Raw genomic sequence first — 13,847 nt, forward strand, 5'->3', positions numbered from 1 at the left:
GTGTTCAGGAGTGTGTGGGTTATAGGGGAATGGGTCTGGGTGGGATGCTGCAAGGGGCGGTGTGGACTTGTTGGGCCGAAGGGCCTGTTTCCACACTGTAGGGAATCTAATAAAAAAAAGAGTAATATTGGTCATTTTCCATCACATCTGAGAGAGATTTTATTATATTTTGTCATAACAGCTCTAGTTTCTTCCAAATCAAGAAAGCGTGAATTCTCTACCCATTGAACATTTGTAGACGTTGAGGAGAATGCAATGAAAATAATTTTGAGGCTTTTGCTCAAAAAGGGGCTGGGGCCGCATAGAGAAACTATAACGTCAGGTGGTGAGACCTGTTTTGGTCAGTATGAAGGGCTTTCTGCTTGGAGTGGATTTTTGTCAGATCCACAGATTCTGCTGGCTAAACCTGGGTGAGGATATCAGCTAGATAGGATGCAGGTGGAGGTTTGGACGAGGCTGTCAGAGGGTGTGATGAGGCTGCTAGAGTTGTGGTCTCCTTGGCCCATCACAAAGAAAATAGCATTAAACATGCCAAAGAATGAAGCTAACTAACAAGGATCCAAGAAAACTTCAGATCGGGAGTTAATGAATTCCTGACAAATACATTTGCAATGTCTAGTTGTAAGCTTTAAGAACTACTGTACTTAGAAAGTGTAGTGGGCCTTACAGTAATGAACACTCTCAGTTAGTGAATTTAAATTTGAGATTAAGATCCAGGATGCAGTAAATAGGTCTATCAGTGCACTGTTGAAGTATTCCAACTTTACGCATGCACACTGAAAATGCATTTTGTCACCTCACCAGCTTGCAAAAGATGTTCAGGGTGATGGCTTTTTGTGCATATAATTGTATCAGTTGGTTTGAAAAAAAATTAATTTATGCCTGTTGTATCAATTTAAGTATTGCTTCTGCATGTTCTGGCTTCAGTTAATTAGAGCACTAATTATAGAGGATGTTGATGAATTCCTCTAATTCTGCTTCTTTGGGAGTTCAAAATAAAGTGTCAGCACAAAGCTAGATTAATATGGAAGTAGGATTGTTTGCCTTCACGTGGGATTCTTGTGCTTTTTAAATTGTATGATGTCTGTTTGCTGATATATGTTGGATAGCTTGAGGCTGCTTACCCATTTGTGCTTGCACTCTGTCATGGTATGCAACAGATCCAAATATGCTCAACCTGGTATTTGACGCGAGTCAGGTTTTATTTTAAATTTGAGACTAACTGCAATAAAGAAAATCTGCATTGCTTGCTGCTGTATTCTGAAATGCACTGTTGGCTTCCATAACAAACCCTGTGTTATTTCCATCAATTTACCCCTATTCCACAATTGACCCTTTTCTCAAGCTGAACCAGACTCAGGATATTACTGGATTCCAGCCTAAAATCTTTTAACTTTTAACATATAAACGACCTACTTTTGTTTTATAACACCATCCACTATTATGTTTGCATTTTCCTGCTTTGGGTCATTTTCCATGCCTGGAAACACAATAAAGTATGTGGATGAGAATTAAAAATCTTAAACTTGTAGTATACAGTACACACGCAGAAGTGCATTACCGTGGTCAATGAACTTCTGATTTGACTGACAAGAATGCAGATGCGTTTCTTGTATTTCTGTTCTTCAGCATAATTAAAAATCAGCAAGGGTTAAATTCTTCAAGAAAAGACCGGGTATTTAATAAATCTGTATTACAATAATGTGAAACCAAATAATAGCCATTTTGTCAGTATGAAGATAGAAAATGAGAAGTAAATTCTTGCAAATATTGTAAATTATATTATAAGCTTTGTTTGGAGTATTTAAATTCTAAATTTACTTTACTGATGTTCATTTTCTTTTTCTATAGGTTTAGCTCCAGTCCAGGTCACTCAGATTAATCCCTTTCAAATTAACCAGCCACAGCCTCCTACGCTGAACCAAATGCGAGCAAGTCCTTTGATGGCCTCAGGACAGTCTTCGTTTGGCACCTTACCCACAGTCAGTATGGAGCCGATGCCACACACCTCTATGTCAGCACCAGTGGCGATAGGAATGGCTCCCGTACCCGTTGGTCGAACGGGTGCAGGAATGAACATTACTGGAACAATGCCCCAGCCACTTTTATCAACAGGCATCCCGCCACCTACATCCCAGACCTCTACAACTAATCCTTTCCTATTATAAAATAAAACAGATGAAATATCTTTGTTACAGAGAAAAACCTTAGATAGGAGTGTGGCTAGCTAAGTTAAATGTTAATTGCATATTAGACTGCAAAAATGGCTGTGGTGAGGAAACCTTCACAGTAAGTTTGGGTTTTGCTGTGCTGGTTTTCATGAAGTGTATATCTACAGTGGTTACTTTTCACTATTTTCTAAAGAAGCTATTTGCTGCCAATGGAGGTATGATATGGTGACTGAACATGTAGTTGAACAGTAGTGTTGTGAATTTAATATTCACATCTAATGAATCCTCTAATCCTTAAGTGCATATTATAGTTTGTCCAAAGGTAACATAGTGTTTTGTGTGGTATAATCACTGTTCTGCATATTTCACAAATCACCCTATTGACCTGTTTCAAAGAATATTATAAAGGCCACAATGACTGTTTTCAGTACTTAGAAATTTGCTTCCTAATGCTTCCTAATCATAAGAGCAAATATGGAATTAACCAAAATCAGAATATCGACAACCTTATGCGACCCTGATTTCCTAGCTGAGATTGAAAATAATTTTACAAACCTGCTCATAGCAGTAAGGAGTTTTTAATTGTGCTATCTTCTGAATAGGCTGTTTACAAAATTGCTTTAGAATTTGGACTCTTGCATGCACCTTTTTAATTGTTATTTGAAGTAACATTCTTGGCAGTTGATTCTATTTAAGCAGAAAGTATCAGTTATTGTTCATTTAGTACTGAGAATTGAAATTCCTTGTAAAATTGTGATTATTAAACAATCATTACAATGATGATGAACAACCATATACACAGGTTTCAGTAATTTGGTGGAGATTTTTTTTTAAATGGATGAAAGCTGCATGCATCAGTCTGTTTCTGTTATTGAAATCTAAGATTTGCTAATGATGACAATGGCTATTCTGTAGAATATTTAAAAACACTTGTCTACATGAAAGGTTGTAGTGTTCACCATTGTTAATGAAACGGAGTAGAGATTAGTAAAATAGAATTTAAAAAAAGTACATCAGTGTAATTTTGAAATCTAGGTGCTTATCTTGTTTTATTTCTTTTAGATTACTTTACTAAGTAAAGCAACCATTAAGCTAATTCAGACTCGACATTTGGTATATGCAGTTAATCCTGTACATTTTTGCACAGCTTTTTTTAAATAGATGAGTCTTCATGTAAAGGTTAAATAGCCACGTTTTAGGGTCTGTAATTTGCAACCATGTTGGAGTTTACAAGTTTTCTGCTATTTTTAATCTTTCTGTGTAGGGATTTTGGTAAGATTTTGCAAGTGTGTTTTTTATCTGCTTTAAAACATTGTGTTGACAGGTGCCATGAAATGTGCGGTCCAAATTGTATCTTTGCTTCATTGTTGAGTTAAGATTAAGCTCTATATTTTAGAAAAAGGGAATCCAGTCATGAGAGCATATTTGTTTGTTGTGTTAAGTGTGTCATGTTGGTTCAACACTAAGGACATAGCAATTTATAAAGTTACGTAATGAATTTGAAAACCTTCTTTGCCCCCATATATGGATGACTAGACAGGTACTAAAGGATAATTGCTATGCAGAGAAGATAAGTAGTCCTAGGTTGGTATTTTAATACTAAAAAGGGCTGACTACAGTGATCAGTCCATGATCACTGTAATGAATGAGGAATTTTCTGTTACAAGGACAGGAGTGGGTTATGACATCGGAGTGCTTTTCAGATTTTTTGGTGGGGGGTTAAGAAATCAATTTTGTGGATTAGACCAACAGCAGATTTAATTATTTTAAAGGGAAAGTGAAAAGCTTGGATTTGGTTTACTCATGTAAATTAATCGACTTTAATAGGAAAAAAACAATAGCCTTCATTTCTGTTCCATTTATTAAGTAATAGAACTGTTTCAGAGTGGCTTATGGGGTTAGTGGATAATAAGCAGTCTGGCATTTATATTGGTAATGATCAACACTTGTTCACTGTGGGTCGAGATAGTAAGAACTGCTGATGCTGGAGTTAGAGATAAGCGTGGAGCTGGAGGAGCAGAGCAGGAAAGTTGACATTTTGTGTCCGGACCCTTTTTCTGAAGAAGGGTCCCAGCCGGAAATGTCAACTTTCCTGCTCCTCTGATGCTACCTGGCTTGCTGTGTTCCTCCAGCTTCACACCGTGTTCAATGTGGGTGTCAGTTTCCACTTCCCATTTTACACTTTTTGCATGCATGTAAAAGACTTCATACTCACTTTGGATAACTATTATGAATAATCTGCTTTTTTTTTTGTCCTCAGATATGCATTCAGAAGCTTAATTTTTTTTTCTGTGTCACCTGTCATCCAAATTGAAGTGAAATGCAGAGATCCGACTGATTTCATTTTGCTTAGATAGAGGCAACAGGCTGTGAAGAAGAAAATACTCACAGTAAATAATTTAAAGTGTGGAATAAAAAGCAAAATTGCTAGAGAAACTCAGGTCTGACAGCATCTGTTGAGAAAAAAGCAGTTAATGTTTTAAGCCGAGTATGACTTCAGAATTAGCCATGTTGGACTCAACACCAACACTGTTTCTCTCTCTAGTTTTTCTGTTTCTAGTACTGCCAGACCTGCTGAGTTTCTCCAACATTTGCTGTTTTTGTTTCAGATTTTAGCAATAACATTGTTTGCTTTAATTTAAAATATGGATGTGGAATAATTGTTCGTGTCAAGCTAATTCATTTAGTTTTAGCATATACAGGCTACACTGGTGTGCACCTTATTTTTTAATGTCCTTACTGTCAATACAAGTATAGAAAATTATATAACTTTAGAATTCTCCAGTTTTTTAATAAGTGTTGATTTTTTGAGTTACTTTTACACGTGTGCATTTTTGATACAAAGTGGTGATCAGCATACCAAACACAGAAATGCCACGTACACAATTCATGCTAAACAAATTTATTTGGAATGTGACCCTGTTTGATCTACCATATGTGTTTATATTGTACAAGTCAAGGTATCTTGAATTTGTGTTCTTGGAGTTCTGGCGAGTGAAAGAGTATGCATGCTAAGAATGCATCCACAATTTGTATAGTCTTGCATGTAGTCACTAAAATTTATACAAAGCTTCTGGTAAGATTTGTATCAACAACTGTTTTCATGTACTGTAAAAACTTAGTCATTCTATTACATAACTGCATCAGTGTAAATGTAGTCCGGCACCTGCAACTTGTATAATTTCATGTGTACTGTGGTGATGTATTAATTTTACTACAGGGAGCTGTACAGTAGGTATTTGATCACTTACATAGTTAATACTTCCTCAATGCGCATCCTTGACTATTCAATATCCTTACCACATTATGAACTAAGTAAGCCATAGAACTGGAAAATCAAAGAAAGCTCTCACAATTGAAACCTGTGTGAATTGTCCTTGCTGAGAATGAGGGCTAACACCCTACATCCATACACTTGACATTATTTTTCCACATGTTCTAATCTTATACTTAAGCCATTTTCAGATCCTACTTCTGTTCCGTTTTCTGTACTTATTTAAAATTGATGAGGCCAAACCCATTTTCATGCATTTGTGCTAAGCATGAAATTAGATCTCTTGAGTGATTGTCCTTGCCCAATTTTAGGAAATCCTGGGAATCCTCCAAGGCTAAATGCGCTCCTCCAAGATGCAATATTTTACATATTCATGCTGACATGGCAGTTTTAATGGTTGGTATGAACTTGTTTAGGAATAAAATCTTTGTTGGTCAAAGTGCAAAACATAATATTTCTGTGATTCGATACCCTTGACTAATAAGGGAGTTGGGGTAGGCAGAGAAGTGGAGTTGAAGACACCAATCAGATCATCCATGGCTTTACTGTTTTTGAGAAGCCAAATGATCAACTGCCAGTTTCTTTACATCCAAGGTCATTATCGTGTATTTATTTAGTTATGTATCTACATTTCACTAATTTTACATATTTACACCTTTTATATGCAATCAGACTGGAGAAAACCTAGGTAAGTATAAACAATGTGGTAAATTTCTTCAGTGAATCTGAAAAGATTTCTACAAAATACTTTGCATGAAGATGTTTATAAAACCCAGGTTCCAGAAAACAAGTTAATTGCCCCATCTGAAGGCAAAAAGAAAATGATTTACGCTCACATTGAGCAACATGGTCACAGAAAAACTACCTCAGTCATCAGTACATTTTCACTGTTTGCACTCCTTCACACAGAAATCATTTATAACAGTTCCAATTTTACTTATGTTTGCGTAGGTTTGGGCTAGGATACAGTATGTGCTGATTTTATAATTGCTTTAAATCAGTTGTCTGCATTTTTATTTAAAACATTCAAGCCAACTTGAAAAGTGTTCTTTAATTGACATGAAGTAGAAGTATGTTTTGCTGCAAGTAGATGACATGGAAGTTTTGTGTTCAGAACAATTAGACTAGTGATTTGCATTACTTAAAATGCAGCAAATTAGGGAAAAACTTGAATAAAAATACTTTCTGGAACCTACGGAAACATAACTTTTTAGCTTTGATGAGCAATCGAATGTGCATCTTCATCGTCTCCCTGGGGTGTCTCAAGTTACATACCCTGCATCATCCAGCAAATACGTAAGCATTCTGCCTCTGAGCTCCTCACCCTAATAGTAGCAAAAAGTTCTTGTGGCTGAATGGTGACTTACTTTATATTGCTGTATGGAAACATAGCTCAAAGCAGTATATTAGGGTTGCAGACCTGGTGGCAAACTAGTGTCTTTGGTATATTGCAATATATTGAAACCCTAAACAGCTCAAAATGCTTCAAATGCAAGTATGTTATATCTGATCTGTTTGGAATTAATACATTGGCCAACATGGCAAATGTTATTTTTTGCACGTTATTGAAAATATAGAAATCCACATGTACAGTCCTCTACTCTGTGTTAGGATTCATATTCACGCCTTTGGTTTCAGAGTTCCACTTTATTCGCTGAGAGTTAGAAATCCATTTGATCCGGCTGGTGAATTTTAGGTCTTATTGCTGTACACTCCAAGCAAGCAAATTCATGTTTTTTTTGTTAATACTTTCATATGCAATTGCTGTCATGCAGGTTGGACTGATTTGTTGTGTTTATTCTAATTAACCGAGTTGATGCATTCTTAAAGTACCATTATCTGGAGCAGACTGTAGTGGATGCAATATATCCAAAGCAGCACGGAATTCTGAGAGACACGAGATTGATTGATTGGTTGCTATGTTTTGGTCTTTAGACATGTTAATTTACACGTTTTTAGGTGGGAATTAGAGATAATATACTCTATATATAATACCAAGGAAAACAAATCATTGAGGCTTTTAGTGGAGGGACTAGAACATTTTTAATTTTCCAGTTATTTGGCTTACTTTAAGGCAATGGATAACTACTTTTTAAAGAATGACGACTACTGCACATAGTGGTGAGTAACCTACTTTTTCATGTATTATGTTCTGTATATCTACCAAACTCGTTCATGATGCTGGAAGCAGGCTGCTTTTTATGGTATTGTGCTCAACTGTCATTACTGTATAATATAATTTATCATTTGTACTATTGTAACATATGTTCTGTATTTTATTTTCTATGTATTGGTTTTGTAGCAATTCACACAAAATCTTATTGTTTATGCCATTTGAACAGCAGAAAAGATCCAGGGGCCTGTTGCTTAAATGATGAAATTAAATTGTTGGTATCTGTTACAACGGTTTGCATACTTCATTTATTTTGTTTAAATCCGTAAACGAATATTTATATTGCTGAAGGTTACTAATTTTATACAAATTCCACATTTGTTTGCCTTATTAACAATGTAATACCACATTATATAGATATAAAACTGCAGTATTGACAACTGAACATTAATCGCAAGTCTCAGACAGTGGTGTTAACAAATGTTATGCTGGGGGGGTGGGAGGTACAGTACAATGGTGATTGCACTCCAAAAGTAAATAATTTATTATGATTTCATGTGGGACATCCTCAGGATGTGATGAGTTGCTGACAAAATTTCGACACTACTTTATGTAATCCTGGCCAATAAAAAAGGTTTTAATATTTTAGCCTGTATTTTCATAATATTCAAGTGACCTGCCATTGTAATTTCATGAACCACTTAGAAAAAATTGTTAGAGTACACTTTTTATAATCTGTGTGTTTACTTTATGCAGTTTCTTTAATTAAAGGCTGTTCAAGTGATCTTTAAATGCACTCCACCTTCAGGAGCCTGTGTGTTCCTGAAACTCCTGCATTCAGTAGCCTTGTAGGATGCCTCCTGTCTGACACCTGTTAAAGCCTTCTGTTTCTTGACCTTTTCTGCTACTAACTTCTAAACCACTTTTTGAGACTGCTAACTAGCAGTACCGCTGGTACAGATCCTTTCAATGATTACACTGCTTCTCTTTTTGTGGGGGGAGGGGGTGTGGGTTTGAAAGAAAACCTGCAGACTTCATCTGAAAGGTTTCCCTCTCACCCTTTTAATAAGGAGAACCTATGTCGTAGGACACCCTATTAGGAGGCAATTGACTTTTCTCTTCTCTCCTCAATCATTTGTATCTGAGCATTGAAATATTCATCCGAGATTTTTAAAAAGTCCCATTCAAATGTGTATTAACAGATTTCCAGACAATGAAGAGCCACACTTAAGTATTAAAATTTGAAACAAACTGACATTCCTTTCTTAACACCTAATACAGCAGTACAAATAAAAGTTAGTCATATAGTCTTTGGTCCACTTTAGAACCAAAGTTTCTAGATCTTGTGGTCTTATAATGTCACACGCCTTCACAATATGAATCATCAGTCATTGGGGTGTAACTTGGCATTGTACACAATACTGAGTTCTGTGAAAGACAGAACACCTTTTTCTGGTTTGATGGTGGCAAAATTTGATTCCAAAAGTTATTCACCACCTTTTTAATCACATCATGGAACATGCTACACTGACTGAGTGCATCCCTCTTGTTCCCACAACGTCTTTGTGCCATGAGCCATTTTACAAAGATCTTGGTGTATCCTACACTGGAACAATTTGATTTGTAATACTTAGCAGATCTGCTATCTCACTAAACACAAGTACTTTTTCACAGAAGGCAAAAGGTTTTCTCCACATTCTGAATTTTTAAAAATGATTATTGTCAGTCTCATTGGTGACATATGTAAATCTGCTTAGAAAGAATTCAAATTCTGTGGCTGTCTGTATTTGTTCCCAAAAAGACCTCAATTTATTGACAACTCCTACCTTCTTAAAAAAAACCTTAACTTACTATGTAAAATGTACCATGCAACAACTAGAATTATTGGATAATCTATTTAATGCTGCATTAAATGCATGTTTTTAATACAAAAACAAAGTCAAGAAACAATTTGGTTAATGAAATTGGACGTTTGTGCTTCAGTCGAGCCATTGGAGTCCTTTTTACCAAGTTAAAACGTCTGACATAGAACAGGATGTATCTTAGAATGAAGTCAAGCAAGAATGCTACTAGTGAGCCACCGCGAAAGTCAGAGAAATTGAGAAAAGAGTGAGGCATTGTGCTGAAACCTTTAGGACCTGAAGAAGATTTTTCTAATATATCTTGCTCATAACAAAGTCAGCTTTATACTTAAGATGACTACTTTAGTGGATAACCAAACAAATCATCAACATGCAGAATGGAGAGGGCAGGTGGACATTTCTTTTCCTTGTCTCAAAATCCAGCAAAGAATGAAATACAAAATGGCTGCTCTTGATCAGAACAATTGAATAATTCTAGGTCATATCTACTTCTGCAAAGGACAAGGACCAGGCTTGGAAATATTCATAGTACTCTGATCTTCAGGAAAAGAAAGTTGAGTATACTCATCTATTTTGATGTTCAATTGCTAATTATATTTCAGAAGACTGCAGTTTCAGAATTACAACTAGATTCATATGGGATCTGACATTGTCCTGGGACCATGCTATTTAACTACATGCTTTCCTGATCAAAGAATTTGAGTGGCACCTAGTAACACTGATATTTTATAAATGGTGGACTATAGGCAGTGACATGCATTTCCTAAATATGACCTTAATTAGTTTAATAAAAAACACATTTCAGAATAGTAGCAACAATTTTCAGTTTATTTTTTTTCCCATTGCATTTAGAATCCTGTATTGTCAGATGCCTGATTAGTAGGGATTGAATCATATCCAAGTTTCTTCAAGTCCTTAGTGACGATGTTGAACGAGATCGTTACATAGCCCTGTGACAATACCCTTGTAACTAAACATGCAAAAGAAAAACAACAAATATTCCATTACTGATTGCTGCAAAAGGTGAAAATGTGACCTAATTACATCCTTCTATACAGAGGAATGCCGTCCTCCTACAATGAGGGGGGGGGGGGAAAAGGGCATGAATGGAGATGAGGTGACAGAAGCAATATCTTATTGGTATTACTGCTAAACTGCTAATCCAGAGACTCGGGTAATGTCCTGGGTTTGAATAGTTAATTAGATTTTTATTTAAGAGTCTAATGATAACTGTGAAACTTGTCATAAGAGCCCATCTGGTTCATTGCTGTGGCTCTAATTTCTCACAAATCTTTCTGAACCAAATAGAACTTAACAACAGCAGGTTCCCAGAATTGTACACAGTTTTTTAAAAGTGGCCTCACCATAGTCCTGTATTACCACAACATAACTCCTATCCTCAATGCCCTGACAACCACTGAAGGCAATTGTGGCGATTGCCCTTGTCAGCACCCTGTCTACCGGTGCCCCTAGGCCTCTTTCTTCAGCAACACTCGCCAGGGTCCTACCGTTAAGTGTACAAGTTCTGCCCTAGTTTGCTTTACCAAATGCAACATCTCACATTCGTCTAAATCAAACTCTAACGATGTCCCTGATCAGTCCTTGCCTTTCTAAATGCATGTCCCTTATGCTCAAAGGTCTGCAATTCCTCACCACATCAATCACCCCGGCACCTCAGCCATGACACAAGTATCTCAGCAAAGGGTCCAGCAATCTTTCTCTAGTTTCCTACAAAGTTTGGGATAATCTGATCAGGTCCTGGGGATTGTATGTACCTTTAACTGTAGCCTGATAACCCCATTCTGAACTGGGGCAAACATAAGCGGTGAACTTCACTCCAGTTTTGAGAGTCAAAGCAGTGTGAAGGAAAGAATCTGAACAAAAATCAAACTATGCTATAAAACCATTAACTGTGATCGTCAATGTGCTATATCATTTTTATAAAGGCATCATTTTCCCTAGTGTGTATAACATTCAGAAGTCACTGCTTGTCAAATTACATAATTTGAGATGAAGTTACCAGCCCTGTGCAGCAGAGCATTTCACTGTTAACATGTAAACTGAAAATATTCATTGACTCAAACCTTCTCTTCCTTCTCCTTGTGCAACCACTTTAGGATCTGTAAATTCTGGGCGCCTTCCCATGAGCCAGCTAAACAAAAAGAACAAAACATTGTGTAGTGTCATAATGTCTGATAACGGTCCAAGGAAAGTCGTGTTTTTAAAAATTGGAGAAGATATTCCTTCTGTCAATTCACATTTGCTACATTGTAGACCATCTCCATCTTGCTACAAACTCTAATTTGGCTAGTTCCCTGAGCTTCCATACAGGTAGAAATCTATGACCGACTGCCATACATTGCCTCTTACAGAAACAGCCCGTGATGTGTAATTTTTTTAAATCAACCTATTGATTTGTTACACAACTTCTGGAGTAGGTGGGACTTTGAATGCAGACCACCTGGCTTAGAGGTAGGGACTCTACTGCTACAGCACAAGAGTTCCAAATCTGCTGCCCCAGTGGGAATCGCCTCATTCAGGTAGCCATTTCTGCTGCCACAAAGACAGGTCACACTTGGGCTTGAATTGAGAATTGAACCCAATGTGTGACTTACCAAATTAACCACTTGTGCTGCACGTTATAAAATAGCTCAGCAGTGTTCACTATTTAAACAAAAATGAAGAGTTTGGAAAATATTAGAGGATGTTTTGTATTGCTGTAATTAAATCAATTGAGACTTTTAAAACCAAATTTTCTAAGAAATAAAAACGTCACTTCAAACCCCTTATTGCATTTCTGTTGGGAAAAAAACTGTGACTCAAAATACAGGAAGCAGTTTTCTATAATTCAGTTAGGATTCTCAGCCAAGCTTCTATTATCCTTAGAATAATAGATCCACTCAAACTGTCTCCAGAAACCTAAGCAGCATGCATTGGTAAATGTAATCATGTTCTTGCAAATCATGGCTGCTACGCAATATGCAAATAAAGGCAGAAAGTAAAAATGTCATATGCTCTTAAACACTTCGAGACAAGTGAAAATTCAGCATACATCTTGACTGAGACTCCACATGTTGTGAATCTCAAATGTCCCCAATGCGATTGATAACCATGAAGACCAAGAATTGTAAGGATGGGGGATAAACCACAAAAGAACAGAAAAGAATGCATGGAAATAATTAGTCTTCATCAAAGATAGACACATTGTAAGGATATATAGTCATATTTTAATTCACTAATCCAAAGTTCTTGGTAATGTGCTCTTGTTAGAGTACAGAACAAGAATGTTACAAAATTTTGCAACTATAAATTGATCACGTTTTTAATTTCTATAAAGTGAAATTTCCCATCATTTGAAAAATTCAAATGTTTGTTGCAATCATGATTTGATCAAACCTCAGCATTTGGGATTATTGTCGCTGCCATTTTGCAGATCATTATTCTATAGTGTTAATGCACTTACAACTCAATAACAGAGGTAGTTCATTTCCCTAAATTTTAGATTGAGGTGAACAGGTTTGTCATCAGCAATCCAGACACTAATTTATCCCTGTTTTACTGATTAATATGCACATGTTTAGCTCTATTTGCATTAATTTCCCTCTCACACTTCAACTTTATCAGCTTGTACACCAATTTATGTTTCCTGTGACAAGTCTTTTGAATTGCTTTCCAATCTCTCACTTATGTGAGCAAACAGTATAATACATTGGTGGAATTTTAACAAACTGACTAAATCAAGACCAAATATGATGAGAGGGATAACAAAGTGTGGAGCTGGATGAACACAGCAGGCCAAGCAGCATCTTAGGAGCATTCCTGCTCCTAAGATGCTGCTTGGCCTGCTGTGTTCATGCAGCTCCACATCTTATCTCAGATTCTCCAGCATCTGCAGTTCCCATTATCTCTGAGACAGTGATTAGAGGGATACCTCCTTAGGGCTGTTCTGACATGCAACAGATTGAGAAAAAAGGCAGAGGCCCAGAATTTTCAAAATTGCAGTACCATCATCTGCTTAGGAGCCTGAATGCCTATTTAGGACTCAGCTGTAGGCATTTACACGTCACCTGGTTTCAGTTGGTCATCCATCAGTAACCCATTATTGTGGAGCAGGAGTATTCATGGCAGGGGAACTCCCATGCTCTGAATGTGCATTGAGGATTCTGCCAGGACCTGACTTGCAACACCACTGGAAGATGTTGCTGAATCCAAACACTGACATGCAGTCAGATTTGCATGATTCTCAAGAGATGGAGAGCTGCGACAAAGGCACCAGTTTTTATCTACTAGGCCCATACCCCTGTTTTGCCATTTGGTATGATCACTGGTTATCCAACTCGGCAACCTGTTTCCACTAGTCCATTCCCAACTGCCCGCAAAAGGTGCTTTTGTGGACTACCTTCTTGAACCACTGCAGTCTGAGGTGA

The 13,847-nt window shown here is 36.9% G+C and overlaps 2 protein-coding genes across 9 annotated transcripts in view; one reads left to right on the forward strand and one right to left on the reverse strand.

The window, feature by feature from the left end:
* Positions 1-8,206, forward strand: part of epn2 (epsin 2) — a 71,518-nt gene extending 63,312 nt beyond the window's left edge. For all 6 annotated transcript variants that reach the window (XM_048551980.2, XM_048551981.2, XM_048551979.1 and 3 more), the window contains one exon: positions 1,852-8,206. In XM_048551980.2, the coding sequence (XP_048407937.1) occupies positions 1,852-2,168 (317 nt within the window). In that variant the 3' untranslated portion in view covers positions 2,169-8,206. The remainder of the gene's footprint in view (positions 1-1,851) is intronic.
* b9d1 (B9 protein domain 1) overlaps positions 1-13,847 on the reverse strand; it is a 70,653-nt gene that overhangs the window by 40,377 nt on the left and 16,429 nt on the right. For 2 of the 3 annotated variants that reach the window (XM_048551986.1, XM_048551987.2), the window contains exons 6-7: positions 11,505-11,572; positions 10,228-10,390 (exon numbers count right to left, since the gene is read on the reverse strand). In XM_048551986.1, the coding sequence (XP_048407943.1) occupies positions 10,269-10,390; positions 11,505-11,572 (190 nt within the window). In that variant the 3' untranslated portion in view covers positions 10,228-10,268. Of the gene's footprint in view, positions 1-10,227; positions 10,391-11,504; positions 11,573-13,847 lie in introns of those variants that run through there. The other variant, XM_048551988.2, reaches the window with a different exon arrangement.

The sequence above is a fragment of the Stegostoma tigrinum genome, chromosome 23 (assembly GCF_030684315.1).
Source record: "Stegostoma tigrinum isolate sSteTig4 chromosome 23, sSteTig4.hap1, whole genome shotgun sequence".
NCBI classification, from domain to species: domain Eukaryota; kingdom Metazoa; phylum Chordata; class Chondrichthyes; order Orectolobiformes; family Stegostomatidae; genus Stegostoma; species Stegostoma tigrinum.